Genomic DNA, 18,906 nt, shown 5'->3' with positions numbered 1-18,906 from the left:
TTTATTTAAAACAATTGGGTTGAACTGGTGTCGCTATGTCCGCCAAAGTATACATATCAGATTGTGTTGTTGTAAAAACAGAAAGAAGGGGTAGAAGAGAATAGAATATGGTGCAAAAACTTTATTATAATATTTTAAACTTTTGTGATCTAAGGATGAAAATTTGTCTCCCACCTTAGAAGACCTATTCCAAGTTTCCACTTATCCACCCTATACCAAGCCTCGAAAAAAATTGTCAGACATAAATCATAATTTGGTTAGCACTATTATTTCTTTCATTCATGAAAATAAGATATTTCATAGTCAGATTCTGATTGACCACCATACATGAGAAAGTAGTGGTTATTGTTTGTTAAATCCTACTTCGTTCTACATTATTCTGGCATTTTTATGCCACTCATCCTCAAAAATAAGTAATATTCATTATATTGCATGAATACCAACATAAAACAATATAAAAAGTTTCATATTTAAAAAAAAAATTGATACTTTAAAAAAATTGGTCCCTTAAAGATTAATTTTAGATAACTTTGGTATTTTATTGCGACGAACTGTAAATTACCCAAACACCACTCCCTAAGAACCGGAGGGCTAACACAACAAAAAAAAATAAAAAATAAAAAAACAATAAATATAAATACAAGTAATGGATTGCATTTTAAAACTACAATATATGCAGTAACCCCAATGTTTCTTTTGGCTTTTTTAGTAGAACCCCAAAATTTCTTGCTATTGCATTTGTTTTTCTTTTCATTCAACTAATCTGCTTATGCTGGTTTGTTTTATCTTTACTATGATTGAGTAAATAAGAAATTACATAAGCAAGTAACAAAACCTCACGGTTGCACAAGCAATAGTAGGAGTAACTGCTGTGTTAATCCTAAAATCAGCAACAAAAACAAATAGGAAAGATATTTTTACATTGTTAGGTATATCCAATCCTATCATTGAAACAAAAGCAAGTTCCCTCCAATGCAAACTTAATTTTCTATCTCCACAAAACTATACAAAATGCTAATTAAGCACTATTGATCCCAATCGCTGCAACTTCAACATGTTTTTTTACTTTAACATCGGGTCTCTCCAACATGCCCAGTGATAGTACTCCATCGATCACCAGTAGTCCAGACTGATTCACAGAGAAAATCTATTGTAAGCAATATCAACAGTAAAAGAGAGGATAAATGTAGTTTTCGGTATGAGAAATTACCCTTTGAGGGTTGTTCAATCCAAGGGCCATTCATTACATTCAATATGCTACAAGCCTCACTATATTGGAGATCTGGTAACAACTTTGGGGTAAGCAAGAAACACCTGCATAAGATTAATGGTCACTTACACGTTATAAACCAAACGAATGTGGGGGAACAAAGCACATTAGTGACTAGCAAACCTGCAAAGATCAACCTTAATTTGCTATAGTATGAATGCCAAGCATCACATTCAAAATCCACGGGCTTTTTTGCCTCATGTATTTCTCTTATTTCTATTACGCATAAATACTATGCATGCATGTTTCTCTTCCAGCTGATATGACACCAGCCGGTTGATATAAATAGCCCTTGTTTATGCCCCTTTTGTTCAAAAGTCTTAAAAAATGAAAAGACAATCTTTAAATCACTAAATTAGGTATTTAACATGTATTCATCACGTTTTAATATCAAATTTAAACAAGGAATTTGAAAGATCAAGTAATATTAGTTAGTACTCACTGTGGTGTATTTGGCTTGCTTGCTGCTCTCACCAATTGCTGAAACATCTTCCTTTCATTTATTGGGTCCATCCCTGATACAAATAGAGTCAATGAAGGTCTCTTAAGTGCTGTTTACAGTTAATCCAGAAAGAATTTACTTCAAAGAGTAACCAACCTTGATTGATCTCATCAACAACTCTAAATGGGCAGTTTGTAAGATCTTGAAGGGAAACAAGATAAACAATAGTTGAAACTGATCGCTCCTGAAAAACCAAATTTAACGGTTAATTAGTGGGCGGAATGGAATGGTGGAAGCATCGAAGCACTAAGAAAATAATCCTCTGTAATACCCCTCCAGATTGATGATGGGCACTGAGAACTTCAAGCTCTCCATTTTCTCTGATAGAATGAAAAAATATACCGTAAGAAACAAATAAAAAGTGAAGCTGGAGTGTAAGGTATGAGAGAACATATGTGTGTGTGTGTGTAAGGAAATTCCTTTGGTATCCTTTGCTTTTTTTGGGATATTGGTACCGTTAAATAAGTAGAAACATGAAAATTTAATTGAAACACGTATACAATAAATTATGAGGCACTTTAAACCACATACAAATCTAGTAGGTTGCATAATGTAAAGCAATCTATGTAAGCAAATATTTTATGGCAAGTTGTGTATGGTACACACAAATCATGAGTCCTGTTTCCTGAGTTTGCTGTTTGTTATTTGCTTTGCGGAATTTCTCTTTTTAGAAGCTAGTTAAATTGTGGTTTTCTTGTTGAAGATTTTCTGCTGGTTTTAAATTCTTTTTTGAGATTGGTTACACAGCAACAGAAACAGAGAGAACAGAGACAGATATAGAAAGGAAAGGGACATCAACTAATAATAAGAATTAAAAGTGACCCTGTAAAAGCATATTCTTGTATGAAGAATAAAAAAATAAATGGCTTAGAACAACTGTCACCTGAATTTGACTTTTATATGTATTCCATATTGATCAAAGTCTATATCATGCTCATCTGAGTAATGGAGACATTGGTGAGGATGGAAGCATAAGAAAACCAAATAAAATTAATTTCAATTACCATCTGACAAACCTAATGAAACTTCTCCGGCAACAGCCATCTGTCGAAAATTTTGACTAAAAGTTTCATTTATCTTGGCCACAAGGTTTCTCAGTGTTGGGAGCCATTTTCCCTGCAGAAAAAATTTGAAGATGAGTTTTTTGCAGACCCGGAAACACAACAAAGTCATGCAGATCGGGCACTATAAATCACTATCTATGCACAGAAATAGAGACACGTCATCTTTCAGGCGTAAATCCAAAATCATAGGAAATGTTATATCACATTGTTTAACCCTGACCAAAAAGCTTAACTCTTCAAGTCAACTTGGTTTTTGAAATAGCAACAAACTATTTTGGCTACATGCTAATAACTCAGGACTTGAATACTGGCACCCATCTTCATCAAGTTCTAAGGATTTTATCACAGAAATGGCAAGCTTATTTAATAGGATGAATCAAATTATTAGTCAGTACAACTGCATAGGTTCACCCCAGTCCATTTTAAGCCTCTTCTCCTTTTCTCTCTTACCAAGAGAAAAAACCGCTACAAACATTATAAATGTACATGCAAGCATGCACATGTTTTGCAAAACACCTAATAAAAATACCTGTTTGTTCTTCCTTGCCTTTCTTATTTTACCATTCAAAACACATTTTAGAAAATATATGTATTTATAATCTGCAGAAATGAAACTTAACAAGTAGATTATTAGGAACTTTTCAAATTTATAATTTTAAATCCACAGACATCATAAATGCAGAAGAAAGTGTTGTTTGAGAAAGAATTTGCTCTGATGAAATCTATCATCAAATAACAAAATCATTCGCAAACAATTGCTAAAACTAAGGAACAAGATGAATTTTCTAAACCGATCCCAAAGATTAGTGAAAGTGTGCGTAGAAAAAGATGAGAGGATGCTGCAAATAAGAGCTAGCAGTGTATAGAAAAGGAAAACTCTGTAGTCTTAATTTTTCAAGTGCCACATGCTCAACTTCAGTCAATACAGATGCATTTTCTACATCGTAATATTTCAATTATGAGTAGAAACACTTATCGGACCTTAATGTTCTCAAGTTCGGCTTTACACCTTTCATATTCCTTCTTGTCTGCATCAAGTTTAGTTGCAAGATCTTCTATCTGTAAAGTCACAATAAATAATAAATATAGACAGCACATGGAGTTAACCCAACTAAAATTACAACAATGAAGTATACCTGTCTTTGACGATCCTCATATTGTTCCAATATGTTAGAATTGACAAAAAGGATTGAATTGGCTTGAGAAGTTGTATCTTGGATAGCTGCTTCCAACTCCTCAATTGTAGTAGGCATCTACATGAAAAACCCAAATATATAGGATTATCGTGCGCTTATGCATAAGATGGGCGAGATTGTGTGATTCAAGTACGCTAAACCAGTGACTTGGATGCATCTTCCAGTGCTAGGGTCTGGGGAATTAAGAAGAAAATGTCGTGTGAACAACTTTGCTTCACCATTGAATAAGTTTCATTACAGCCATGGAAGAATAGTGGCTGTGGCATGACCTATAGGCGAAGATTCACATTGTGGGAAATTTTGGAGATACATGTGAAAGAGAGAGCACTCGAGTTTTTTAAGCGCATGATGTATCAGTATTGTGTATTGGGTACATAGGAAAAGTACTGTATTTTTTAAGCGCAAAACAGAATTCAATTGAATCAGACAGCCTTTGTTTATCAATAACCCTCTCAACCATTCAGGAACTACTCTTTCAAATCATTTCAATTTCTCAACAAAAAAAATAAATTCATTTCAATTTGAGAACAGTTTTGTTGTACTGAAACATGTTTGATAACAAATTGTTTTGAAATATAATGCTTAATGGGAAATAATGTTTGCAAGTGACATACATGTATAATTACCCCAGTCATGTTTTTATTTTAGATTTGTCACGGTCCTCTTAGGTTCTTCAATAATCGAAGATAAACAAACATGAAAAGTTATGCTTTTGTGTTCATACAGTCTACAAGCATTACCTTCTGGATGAGATTGGGGATTGCATCATAAATATATAAAACAAGAAAAGGAATGTATACAATAATTGAATATCTAATACAAACCTCAAGAAATTCCTTCTCTAGATTAGGTGTAAGCCGAGCAATTGACTTAGCATAGTTCAATAAATCTGTAAGGTTCTGTCTACATTCTTCAGCCTCTTTCTTAGCTGAAAAATAAGAGTTAGGAACATATTTGCATCTTGCAAAATCTACAAATTAAAATTTAAATAGCTTCTCACCGTTGTTAAATTGCAATGATGCCTGCAGAGCTAAATCTTCATGCTGCTTGATATTGGCCTCCACTTCTTTAATCTAAAGAAAATACATGTGTGTGAGAGAGATAGAGATAGAGAGAGAGAGAGAGTAAGCGTAGAAACCAAGCACAGACACAAGATTCAACATAATAAAAGCTAAAGTCGGGATTGATTATAAGAATCCGTACAACATTTAACTATACTCTAATAACTTCAGCTTGAAGTAGCAGATAAAACTAGCTACTTAAACTCTTTAAACTATGTCAGGAAAAAAATTGCAATCACCTAACTGAAATTCACAGTATACTCTAGGAAATGAAGATGAGGTAAAAAAGGACGCCGAAGCAAATTATTTAGTGTAATGCATGAGGTGATTGTAGAGTATTTAACTTTACACTGTAAAAAGGTAAACATGCTTAGTCATAAATGGGAGCATTGAATGTGTCTCATTTGGTCTCCAGAGATCTTACCACGAGAAAAATAATGAGATTGACAACTATAAAACCAATAATGCACTAAGAGAGACAATAAGTGTTTAAGATATGAGAATGTTGGGGTAGATAAGATGGCGTATATTAAAAGATCGTCAACAAACGTATTCAATTAAATTTGGGGTAGCACCCCTGTGTAAAGAAGATGAAAGAAATGTGTCTGAGATGTTTAATAAAGGACAAGACCAACATAGGCTACAAAGAAAAAAGGTAATTAATTGGAAAATAACCTGATTCAAATGTGTAGAGAAAGAAGACATTCTGGGAATTTGGTTTTCAAAGCACAACAATGTTGTTTGATCAAAATCCAAGTAGACAGTCTTGCCTCGTCTTAGAATTTGTACCAGACCTAACTCAACGAAAAAGTTGTCTCAAAGAGGTAAGGATTTCCTAAACCTTTATAATAACATCGTTGACTATATCTCTAAATGATGTGGGATGTCAAAACACCCTACTAGGCCTAGTACTCGACATCAGAAGCATGGACTAACGCGGGTGACCAAATAAGAGGTCCCAACACACCCTGTCATGCCCACGACAAGACAATAGAGATTGGACAAATGCAGGTTGCCCAATAGCAGAGATAGAACAGGCTTTAATATCATCTTAGAATTTAGGCTACACCTAATTGAACCCAAAAGCTAGCATAAGAGATAGGATTGCACGAGCCTTTAGAAGGACTACTTTGACCTTATTTCTAGTCAATGTCGGATCTCACCTCACAACCGAGACACAGAAGCATGGACGAATGTGAGTGGCCAATAGCAAAGAACTCAACACCTGGTTAGTAATATGGAATGAATAGTGACTGAAAGTGTGGGAAACCCTCACCGCAAGAGCTAGCTATTGGGGTTGCGCTAGAACCAACAAAAATTCTAGACGACTAACTAACCTTAATGATCATGGCAACTGCCGTTTTGTCTAAAAAAGTAAGGGGAGCCCATATAACAGACATTCCCTCATTGGCTTGAGTGTTTGTGTTACATAGTAGTATAGATATCGTTCGTTGTAACTTATAAACATAAATAGATCATTTCAGGAATCAGATAAGCTAGACGCAAAATTTACACATAGGAGATTGCCTTGGAACAGAAAATCTAAGGAGTGAGAAACCTCTGGTGTGTATGTATTTTGAACATGAATATAATCTTGAATCCGGGTTCACTGTGAGTCTGTGACGAATCCCGATTAATTCTAAAATTTGAAATTAATTTGAATACAAACTTAGCCTATTAGATGTTTAGAACTAGTAAACAATAATCAACAATCCCTAATGCAGGGTGACATTTCATTGCTTGCGTTCAACTTGTAGTAGGTAAAGTAGCAGCCTATAAATTAGACATTACAAGTTAAAAAATGGTTGATAGAACTAGCTGCATATAGGCGACGAATAATATTCAACTACATTTACCTTTGCATCAAATTCAATGCAAGTCATACGTTGTTCAACATAATTTCGTCTGTAACCCGCAGCTTCAACAAGAAGATCCTGTCAATTGGCCAAAAATCAACAGTAAAATACCATATTCCTCTTGGAACAAAAACCAATAAAGAAAAAATGTTGAAAAAAGAAATTAACATTTTATTGTGAGTGCATTTGAATATTGAACCATAATCATGCTCATGCCAACAAAATGGAAATAATGTAAAATTTAAGCCTGCAATTAACATGAATTTTTTTATTAATTAAAATTTAGGACAAAAAGATGACGCCTCAGTCCAAGGTAAGGAAAATATCCAAGCTCCGTGAACAGTTATGAAGGAAATTACATTTATCTCCCCCCAAGGGGACTGGAACACAGAACAAGCTATGTCATGTTCAACTAAGCCAACCCCTTAGAGTTTCCATTAACATTAGTAGAAAACACTGAATGTTACATTAGTATGAAAACGCTGAATGTTTCCATCAACACGACATTAGCAAAAAGAACTGAGATAAATCACCTTAATTTTAATTGCATTATGGAAACGCTGAATGTTACATTCTGTTGCCTGATCAGCAAGCTTTGCTAACTCAGTGTCCAAATCATCTTGCTCCTCCATCAATTTCAGTTTTGCTTTCTTTTGTTCTAGAGGTCAAAACAAGGTATTTGCTTTATAGTATGAAAACAAAATGGTAATCCAAGAAATTTGATATCTTTCAATTTAATATATCACTTATAATTACCAATACGCCTATTTATTGCTTCTCGCTCTTGTTTCTTTATTTGTGCTTCCCTACGAATGGCTTCCTAAAAGAAATCAGCAATCAAGAATAACAATTTCAAACTTTAGTAAGAACATATTCCTTCAAACACATATTAGGTTAAAATTATAGCTTTCATTAACAATACAAGAACCCTTGGGAAAAAAAAAACTCTAGGCCAGGTGTGTGTGTGTGTGTGTGTATAAGTATGGCGAAATTAAAATAAAATTTTCTGTAACCTACACTCTGTTTACGAAGATTAGCAGCCTGATTCATAAAGCTTCTTTCCTCGTCTTTAAACCGTTTGACACTTTCCTCCGAGGAAGCAATTTGTTCTTTAAGATCCCTTTCCTGGGACTTCAGATCCTCAATGTCCCTCACATTCAAATCTAAATAGTACAACAAAAGGTAAAAAGAGAGAGAGAATAAGGAACCAGCATTTAAGAGTAAATCACATGATAGAAATGTTAGCTGAATAGGCTTTTGGAGTGGCATACTATTCAGTAAAAGTTTTGGGCGTTGCACTTGTTCCACAATTGCTGAGACATGATTTCCATATCTAGACATAGACCAGTGATAGTGGTTTTCTGGTGTCCATAAACTAGTAATTCCTAATTTTGGGACCCCATCAGCTTTCTGATCAGTTTCTTTCGATCCAATGAACTGAATGGCAAACATGTAGAAAAGAAGCGAGATTAACAAAATAACATTAATCCTCATCAATAAACATATTAACTTGAACTATTTTTCAAAGAACCTATAACTTAAATAATGAGTCTATAAAAAAAGCACGAGAGGCATACTGAACGATCAAGATTAGATTGGCTATTCAAAACCTCCTTGACAGCAAAAGGAGCATCAAAAATTTGGTCCAAACGGGAGTAGACACCAAGAGCACGCATCTGGTAAGAATTATACAACAATGATGAAATATTTGATACTTAGATGGAAATAAAACAGTTGTTGCACCGAACTTACATCGGGAGATATTTCAGGAGGCGGCTCTCTTTGTCGGCTATCACGAGTGTAATTTAAAACTGGTACATCGAAATTCCGTAGGTTGTTCACCAAAAAATCCCGATCACGAGGATCCTGTGTTATGAAAGACTGCATTTGAACAAAATGAATAAATCAATATGGATAAGGTGATACCGATATCCATGAGGAAATGGTGAAACGCATGAAGTGACTCTACAATAAGACCTGTATAAGTTATAAGTACTATATTTGGCCCTCCCACCAAAAGAAAGTGGGTTAAAAATACAGCATTATACCAAACAAAATTTGTCAAATTCACTTGAGAAACAGATTTTTTGCATAGAAAAAAGGATACAGTAAAAGGAGGAGGGAAAAAAAACATTTAGTGATGGGTTGGGGGAAATCAACAGGGAGTGGAAGGAATATTTTAAACTTTTCTTGTTTTGTTCAATTTTATCGAGGGGATGGGAGTCAATTCCCTCATAACATTAGTAAATTTTGGCTCCCCTCAGTACTAGGGATATTAGGAGGAGATGGGTTTAAACGGTAAGTTAGACAGTTTCCTCAAATAAACTCTCCCTTTCCACACCTCTCAACCAAGCAAATAGAAGTCTGTTAAATCTCTCACCTCACCTCCATTAAAATACCCATCTCCCCTTGTTTGAGCCAAACAGACCCAAAGATGTCCACAAAATATAATAGAAAAGCAATTTTAAGAATGAATTATGGTCTAAAAAAAAAAAAACTCCATAATATCTAAATCTGCAAAAATGTAGCCAGAATTTTCATGGTATTAGGGTGACAAAATTCGGCAGAATTGGTTTTGTGGATACAAAAGAGGCCATAATATAATATCTAGGACTACCTTCCAAGTGTACCAAGCAACTTGACCCTCTAGATATCCAGCATGAGACTGATCTGGGACATTCACCTGTAAATTCACTCAACAATTTAACAGACCAAGTAAGAAGACCAAAAGGCAATAAAAACGCTATTTTGTCATATATACCTCTAGTAATACTGGACCATAAACTTCCTTGTTAAATTCATGGCGATGCGCTTTGACCCAATCATAAGCATCAACAATTTTTTCAACCCCAGATCTTTTTAATGCATGCAAACAATTGGTACTTTTATTACCCATTTCTTTCAACCTGCAAATTTTACAATAGATTAGCACAAGTAATCAATCTGAAGAAAACGTCATATTTTGTCCAACTTCTACCTGTCTTGACACCTTTCCAAGGAGGACCTTTTAACCTTTATTTCGTTTTCTGTTTGTGACTTATTTTCTCTCGCTTGAGTAGCAAAACCATCCAACTCCAGAGTTTCCTCTCTCAGTCTTGCCTGGTAAGGATAAAAAAATCACTTTCAAAGGGCGTAAGTACCAAAAATATAAACAATTTTTTCTGAGTATAATCTCAGCTAAAGTTAGTAACAAACATTCATCAGAGGTATTTGGAGTGGGAATAATAGGAATTAAGTATACTTGGGTTTTACCATAGTTAAATCTAGTATCTATTACACCTGATCAATTTTTCATAGTCAGTTAATGCACCTGTAACTGAACATTGTTCAGGTGAAGGTATTTCAAGAGATGCAATGACGTCCAAATGAACGGAGGAGTGGCCAATTCCAAAAGACATCAAGCGGCTAAGAGGGATTTTGGGATTGACAGGTTATTACCGAAAGTTTGTCAAAGATTATGAAATTATTGCTAGGCCTTTCGTTCAGTTATTAAAGAATAGTTTTAATTGGGGAGAGGAAGCAACGAGAGCTTCCCAAAGAATAAAAAGGGTCATGATGGAACTACCTATGTTGAGCATTCGAATTTCTAAGTGCCATTTGAGATAGAACTGATACATCTGCAGTTGGTAATGGAGCTGTTCTGATGATGCCATCAATTTGTTGCTTCCACTGCTTGAAATGCGAAGAGAGAAAACTGCCCTCAGAATTGAGAAATGGATTCGATGTGGCCATTGAAACAGGAACAGAATCGAAAAAGAAGCTCTAAAACACCATGTTACAAAATCCAAGAAACTGAGAGAAAGTTGAATATTCAGAATTCATCACAATTGGTTGAATGATTACAATGATACTATAGCTGTGTTTATAATAGATTGTAACAGAATCTAATTAACTTGAAGTTTGTGATACAAGCAACTAACTCTAACTAAATAGAAGCTTCTAACAAAGAAGCCGGTTTTCATAAGACAGCTGTAACCGCTAAGCTAACAGTGCCTGGGCTCAAGGCCCAGTTCATAGACTATCTATAACACTGTGTAATGATTCAGTGGAAGCGACAGTAGAGGCTGTTAAGTTGTAGTGGTGGCGGGGGTGGCAGGTTGTAAGGACATCCGTGAGAGATGTAGAGACCGCAACGAAGATGGTAGATGGAGTTCGATGATGAAAAGGAATAATAAAATGAGAAAACAAAAATTGAAAGCTATTCTTGATAAAAAAAAAATAGAAAATAAGAACAAATTTTGAGAATAAACTATTATAAAATATTCAAAATAAAATAGAATCATGTAAATAAAGATATAATTCTTAGATTTGTATATTGGGCATAACTCATCCTTACAAAACCGGCTTGTATAGTGAGGGGTGTCGCTCTTTATAAACTCTTCTCAGGCCTTATCTTTAATCAATGTGGGACTTGGTTTTTCCAATACACTCCATCACGCCCAGCACTATTGGGCATGGTACATGGATATAAATGGTGGGTGGCCCGAAACGATAGGCTCTGAACCATGTTAGATTTGTATATTGGGCCTAACTCATCCTTACAAAATCGGCTTGTAACATGAGGGGTGCCACTCTTTATAAACTCTTGTCAGGCCTTATCTTTAGGAGTAGATTATCATGTAGTTATTCCTGTCACTGTTTGCATTTATTACTTTAAGTATATATAAAGAGACTGTTGTGTAGTTGGGACACATGGTTTCACCATATGCCGCTCTTGTTTTCTCTCATTCAACATAAAACAACTACTCAAACAAGTTTTTATTTTAAAAAACAAAACTCAAATCAAACATGCCCTTAATTGTAGAATACATAAATAATAATAATAATAATAATAATAATAATAATAATAATAATAATAATAATAATAATAATAATGATGATGATGATAAAGGTCTTGCCAACGAGTGCCCCGGGGGCTTAAGCATTCCATTCAAAGTAAATTTTTATTCAAAAAGTGAAACATTTCAAAAACTTACTATTTAAGATGCTTAAAGAGTGCCCCGGGGGCACTCGTTAGCATTTTGCTAATAATAATAATAATCAATGACTAAAAGTACACTTACAAGCTCATCCTTGGGATGTAGAAAAGGGTCTAGATTCTTAAGTTCAAGTTCAGCAGCAGCAAGTTCCTCCCTAGCATTGATAAATTTCTGTTGCCGAGTTTCTTCCTGCCTCTTCAACTCGTCCATCTCTTTGTACTTTCCTTGTAATTCCACTTCCTAAATATTGATAACAAGCAAACTGAAATCACGCCAGACTCTAATTTCATGCCAATAGGTTACAAGATGAACCTAACATGAATAATTATTGATTTACTTGGATGGCCTTGGTGCCAAAAAAACTTGTGCCAAGAAAATTCATGATTGATAATGAAAACTGTAAAAATAAAGTATGTCAGGTAAACTGGATGAGAAAAATTACCAATCGGTTCTCTTTCTCCTTAAGATCCATTCTCTTCTTGGCATTCTCGTCTATTCGGTTATTAACCTTTTTGCATTTTGCTTCTAATGTAGCCTTCTCATCCTTTTGTTTACTGTTAAAGCATGACAAGTTATAACTTTATCATACCATATCTGAACAAAAGAGAGGTGTTTGCGCCACACAGGCATATTCGGGAGATAAATAGTACAGTAGAGGGCAACAAGGATGCCAACTCCATCAAGTGAATAATAGAAAGTAATATAATTCAGTATGTAATTCTGTTACTGATTAAACTAACTGAGAACTTAGTCAGTTAGGATACATCTCCTATAAATACATTAATGTTTAATCAGAATACTGATTATTGTTTATGAAGCATAGTTATTTTCTTCCATTTCTCTCGGTTTCTATCGGGAAAAACACCAAACGAAAGAAGAAAAAAGAAATGAAAGAAGATCTGAGAAAGTAAACGAAGAGTGAAAACATGAAAAGTGGAGTGTTGGATTAATGATCCATGTAGTATTAGGACAGGCAATTCATCTTTAAACCTTTGGCATACTTTCATGCATAAACTGGCCATGACATATAGCTGTTAGTGCATCTCTACAATCTATTTACGGTTGTTAATGAGAGTGGCAAGGGAGGATTTTACAAGGTATGACCAGTGTATTGCAGGTTATGAATTCCTATCAAATTATGAATTCATTTTATTTAAATCCTGCATTTTGAGGCTTATATATATGAAACCTCTTCCTGGATATAGAGTAAGACATGTTTTCTTTCCTTGACTTATACATAAAAAGTTAAAATTAAGTCAAGACCACTCCCCCAACTTCCGCCCATGCTAAAATATAAGCAAATTCACACCTAGAAATTCAAATTCTAAAGAGGATCAATATATAAACAATTACTAACATGTACCAAAGTTAGAAAGGACAGCATACTTAATAGGCTCTTTAAGTTCATTTAATAATTTTGCAGCTTTCTGAAACTCCTTTGCTGCAATCTTCTCACGTTTTTTAGCTTCACGATATTCTGCCTGCTTCATATCATACTTCAGCCATGGCAATTTCTTTTTCATTGATTCGGCCTACAAAACAGATATAGGCACATTTTTTATCTTTTCCTTGTAAAAAAAAACGTTAAGAGTTAAGACAGGGAACTTTCGAGGCAGGAGGATCAGAAACCTCCTGGTGAGAAATAAAGTATGAACTAAGCATATCAGAAAAAGAATAGACATCACCACAAAGGAGTCTACATTGTTTGGCATATGCAAAATATACAGACAAAGCATGTGTGATAAAAAAACCCAATACCTAACCTTGGCAAGAAGTTCATCTCTTTGACGAACACGTTCAACATCCTTCTCTAATTCAGCATTACGTTCCTTCAACTGATTTAAAGTTCCTTCATTTTTCTCAAGAGACTGAAATAGAATTAGTAAATAGATCATGAAATTTACAAGCAGCTATGATTTAGGAGATTTCTATCATTCCTTAGCAAAGGGTGAACTTACCAGTTCAACATGCTTTAATGTACGACTTTTATCGATGAGTGCACGATGTTGCTCTGGAAGCTGTGGATCACCAACAGCCTTTTCAGTCTCTTCCAGAAGTTGCACAGGAGTTAACTTTGCAAACTCACAGACCCTATCTTGTGGTAAAAACTACCAAAAAGCCAAAGGATCCCAAAGAAGTAGTTCAGCAAAATAGTGGAAAAAAAAGTATTAGCCCATCATAAATTTGAACATCACCATAAACATAACACCTATAACAATATTCCACAAAACGAATAAATAAAACAACTGAATACATTTCAGTTCATTGGTGCATTTCAGTTAAGTTAGAAAGTGCCACATCAGCACTAACCGCTTCAAGCCATCAAAACTTGATGAGCAAGTTTGTTACAATTGGGTACATGTTAAGCCTGAGCTTAGTGTAGGATAAGCATCCTATAAACTAAGCAAACTAAAACTGTGAGGAAACCTATAGCCTAATACCATGAAGTATAATGATTGCAGGTCATATAAACTTACTTGAGTCAAATTATTTACTTGGATGTTAAACCTCTGAATGGTTTCCGCCACATCCTTTTTGGCCACAATGTTTCCTGAAATGACCACGTTGACAGATCACATAATTGATCATACTGTTTGAAACTTGTCAGTAATAATATATTACTATATTTGCAGTTTGCACATGCAACTTCTTTCTCTTGTACGTATTCAAACATAGAATCATTCATCATATAAATAGACATATAAGGGGAAAATCCAAAATTTAAGGTCTTACAAAGAAATTTTTCGAAGAATATATATCAAGTATAAGACAAAACCCCTAAATATGTGCATGCTCCACTCAACCATAGCTAAATTCACCAAGTGATAGAAAAAATTGCTAACTGTTCCAAAAACTTGATATCCTTACTTTTTGACCAAAACACCTTCATAAATCAAAACATACAAGAACTCCTTTGTGGTAGAAAGACACACCCAATGCCCATGATAAAAACCAAGAGAGATTGTTCCAATGAAATATGTCTTCTGTCTAAGTTACAATGCAGACATATATACCATCCCGTTTTAGAACTACTCCATGATACTTACACCAAAATAAGTGACACCAACATAATATAATGCAAAGTGAATCTCTTAAGACATCCCAAGTTTATAACAATTAATAAGAAAAAGTAGTTGTAGCTTGTGCTAACTCATAGAATGTTTTTCAAGGGAATATGCATTCAAGTAGCCAGCATAGTTTTTAATATCAAAAGCAGTAACCAAATTTTGTATTTTACCTTTAAACATTTCTATTAAAGTTAATATCAAGCAAAAGACTTAACAATTACTATCAGAATAACGGTAGCATTCAATAAATTGCGTAGTTAGTTAAAAATCCCACCATTGAAAAACCATTCAGACTTGTTGCTAGTATTTATTTTACGCATAATCGTAATGTTCTCTTCTTTCTGGTCTCCTCTTAAGGTAATCTTAACGTGCCCAGACTCTTCTCCCCTCTTCACATATGCCCCGACACTCGTGGCTCGCCCAAGCAACTGCAGAAAATGAAGTTGTCATATGAAATGGTTAAAAAAAAAACGCTTGAGAAGCCTTGTAAAAAAAAAAAAAAAAAAGCGAAGTCTCTTCAACTGTGTGAAAACACAAACCAACCTGGGGCTCTCCACATAGGCCCAGAGCAATAGCACATACAAGAGAACTCTTTCCAGAACCATTAGGCCCAATTACGAGATTCAACCGAGGCCCAGGTTTACATTTTAAGTAATCAAATGTCATGAAATTATGAAGCTCGATCTCTAGAATGTTTCCAGGCATATAATCATCATCACCCCTGAAACAAAGTTCAAATCATCAAGTCCATAATCACAACCCTTTCGTCATTTTCAAATAAAAAAATGGGGTTACAGAGTATTCCTCATTTCATATATTAATCATGAAATATTAATTTTTAATTTAGTAAATCACCATACGGTAGAGCATGAACCCAGAACATTAAGGATGCAAAGGAAAACCCTCACTTCTAAATTAAGAAAAATATAATCCATTTACAAATTAAATGAAAAATTATTTTAAGGATACCCAAATAAATTCATATTTGCCTCTAATTTTTAAAATTACACAGAAAAATATAGGCCATTTACAAAGATAAATGAATAATGATTTTAAGGATACCCATAAATTCATGTTTGCCTCTGATTTTTAAAATTACTCAAACACTCAAATTGTTCAAGTTTCCAACTTCAATGATTTTCCACTACCTTTTGAAAAAAATGGTTCCACTACTTTAACTTAACATACAGTTAGTTAAGAACAAAACTTGCAACAAAAAATACATCCGAAAAAACTGAAATTGCAAGGAAAAAAAAAACTAAAAAGTATGAGCAAAAACAAAAATAAGAACGGAGAGTTGGAACGGTGACGAACCTGCTAATTTTGTGGCGCTTAGGTGGGCGAGATTCCGCCATTGCAAGTGACGGAGAACGATGGTGAGTGCTATTGGAAGATTGGGAAGCGAATGGTTGAAGAGTTGTTTGTGAAAACCCTAGGAATTGGGAATGGGAGCGATTGATTGGGATTTTAGGGTTTGAGAGTGAAAAAAGTTGGAACTTGAAGAGAGAGAAAAGAACGAATAGATTTGGCGCCAATTAATGGGTCCGATTTTTGCTTCACAGTGTGTACGGTAATCTCGGGGATTAACGTTGTGATTGGTTGGATTAGGGAAGAGATTGAAGGATTTGGTTTCTAAGTGAAAAATGGCACTTTGCGTTGAAATGTGAGAAGCTGGATTAGGTGCAGTGCATTCACTGCAGTTGACTACATCATAGCCGTTAAAATAATCAAACCATTTGAATTCCGCCACGTCATTAAAAACAACACATCTTGTATTCTAGCAAAGCAATAATAATGCGATAATCAATAGTTAGTTGGTTCAGTCGTGATTGACGTTGAACTTCATAGAGAGGATCACAGTTCGATCCTCCACAACTACGATTGAGAGGAACCAATTAATGTTAGAACTGACATCCGAACTAGATTAAACTGGTTGTTAAAAAAAAAAAAACATTGTGGTATATGGTTCAAAGCGTAACAACTACAACTAATCTACTAGATCCGTAATGCAGCATTTAATGACTTAACAATAAATAAATAAGGTTATATGTTTTAGTAAAAATAAAAATAAAATACCGTGATATGTTCATTTGTGAGCCTCACTCATTTTTCTTATATTTTTAATGGTTAAAATTAGGGTTTTTTAAACTTCTTTTCGTTCACTCACCATAATGTCGAGGGCCACCGACAACAATTCAATGTTTAATCGGTGCAGAAGTAAGGAAACAAATGCAAAAAGTTTGATTAGGAAGTGTGATTGTGTTGGTTTAGTCATTCAGAGACGACCTCAAGACTATCTATGTGAGGAACATGTTATATTACGAACAATCAATGACATCTTAAGTCATAATTTTAGAAAACAGTTTAGGGGATATATAAATAGGAGAAATAATATTAACCAAGACATTAGATTAGGTTGGTTAATGAGCTCCTCCCCTTAGAACGGATTGTTCGAGATAACTCGAGTTCGATTTATGGTGGGCCATGATCGGACTTTCCCAACCTCGCGGGCGAACTCTGGATTACCGGGGGCCCTTCTGAAACCAGAGGGCTAATGCAAAAATAAAAAAAATAAAAATTTGGAGAAATAATATTGATACAGGTTGTAACTTCTTTAAGTAGTTTGATGATGACATTGTTGATGAACTTGATTTGAAGATTCCAACTTATCACCACCGACCACCACTTCCACTACCTCATACCATTGCCTACTATCAACTTTTGTTGACTTACTTTTGCGTATAAATAAAATCATATGAAGTACTCTTTAACTCACTAGGGCAGTGGACAACCTGCCAATGCAATTCCCTGGAAGAAACCTGAAGTCGGAAGGTATAAATGTAATGTTCATGCTTCTTTTTCTCATCATCGAAATCGTGTTGATTTTGTCATGTGTATTCATGACGATGAAGCCGGCTTTGTGCTCGCAAAAACAATGTGGTCTTCACCTATTTGTAATGTGGATGTAGGTGAAACGTTAGTTCTGTTACACACTATTAGCTGTGTGCGTGATCTACAACTAAAGGGAGTCAATTTTGTCATGGACTCAAAGAATTTGGTGATGTGATGAAAGAATGTAAGCATGTGTTTAATTTATATTTTGAAAACTCTCATGTCGAGTTTGATATGAGACAAGCAAATGATGCAGCTCATACTTTAGCGAGGGTAGCCACATCTATAGCTAGCTCCAATATTTTCATTGATGTACCAACATGTATTAACCATATTATTATGAATGAAATGTTATGTCAAAAAAACCTCACTAAACCACATCATGCAATGGCGGCTTTGAGTCCATTATTTTTTGGGCACAAACTATATTTTTGGCTTTAATTCAATTTTGATAATTCTATTTTGAAAAATCCAAACTTTTGAATCCCGTATTTTAAAGATACTCCGTGACATCTTATTTTTCTCATAAATTCACATACATTTGAGACATTTTTAAATGACTTTTTAAATAAAAGAAATTCTTGTACTTCTCTTAATTTCCTATCTCAATTCCTAAATATCCACAATCAGCCCATAATGAAAATCGATAAATCACATAATCAGCATTAAAATAATTGCCCATCAATTAGATTCATTTTTACAATTTTTTTTATAAGATTTTTACAAATTTATAAAATTAAAATATTAAAATATCTGATTTGTCTTTCTTATATAATATATTTTATTATAATATTAAAATAATAATTTTATTCATCTAGCACATCTTTAAGAAATTAATGATGACCAAAACACAATTAAACAAGAAAATATCATAATTGCTTAAAAAATAATCTTAATTCAGTATCACACAATAGTGTAGAATTGTGTCATCATTGACATCCACACATGTAAGTGACACCTTACCTTTATATCTTGTCTAATTCCTATGTGTCACTAAAAAAGATACTTTCTCACCCTT

The 18,906-nt window shown here is 34.3% G+C and overlaps 1 protein-coding gene across 1 annotated transcript; it reads right to left on the bottom strand.

The window, feature by feature from the left end:
• Window positions 1–797: 797 nt before the first annotated feature.
• Window positions 798–16,649, bottom strand: LOC123913772 (structural maintenance of chromosomes protein 5). Its single transcript, XM_045964620.1, has 30 exons — window positions 16,311–16,649; window positions 15,540–15,717; window positions 15,271–15,424; window positions 14,406–14,479; window positions 13,887–14,036; window positions 13,692–13,796; window positions 13,315–13,460; window positions 12,371–12,482; window positions 12,013–12,168; window positions 9,927–10,048; window positions 9,711–9,855; window positions 9,567–9,632; window positions 8,702–8,830; window positions 8,527–8,625; window positions 8,221–8,386; window positions 7,967–8,112; window positions 7,706–7,769; window positions 7,483–7,607; window positions 6,950–7,027; window positions 5,033–5,105; window positions 4,857–4,960; window positions 3,973–4,089; window positions 3,818–3,895; window positions 2,789–2,888; window positions 2,656–2,710; window positions 2,044–2,092; window positions 1,869–1,956; window positions 1,713–1,785; window positions 1,211–1,314; window positions 798–1,129 (listed from the first exon to the last, which is right to left on the bottom strand). Exons 1-30 carry the CDS (start codon window positions 16,349–16,351, stop codon window positions 1,068–1,070), a joined length of 3,159 nt encoding a protein of 1,052 aa, XP_045820576.1. The 5' UTR covers window positions 16,352–16,649; the 3' UTR covers window positions 798–1,067.
• Between the last annotated feature and the right edge of the window lie 2,257 nt (window positions 16,650–18,906).

The sequence above is a fragment of the Trifolium pratense genome, linkage group LG3 (assembly GCF_020283565.1).
Source record: "Trifolium pratense cultivar HEN17-A07 linkage group LG3, ARS_RC_1.1, whole genome shotgun sequence".
Taxonomy (NCBI): domain Eukaryota; kingdom Viridiplantae; phylum Streptophyta; class Magnoliopsida; order Fabales; family Fabaceae; genus Trifolium; species Trifolium pratense.
The sequence above is the reverse complement of the archived record's forward strand: the minus strand, read 5'-3'. Positions and strand labels throughout refer to the sequence as shown.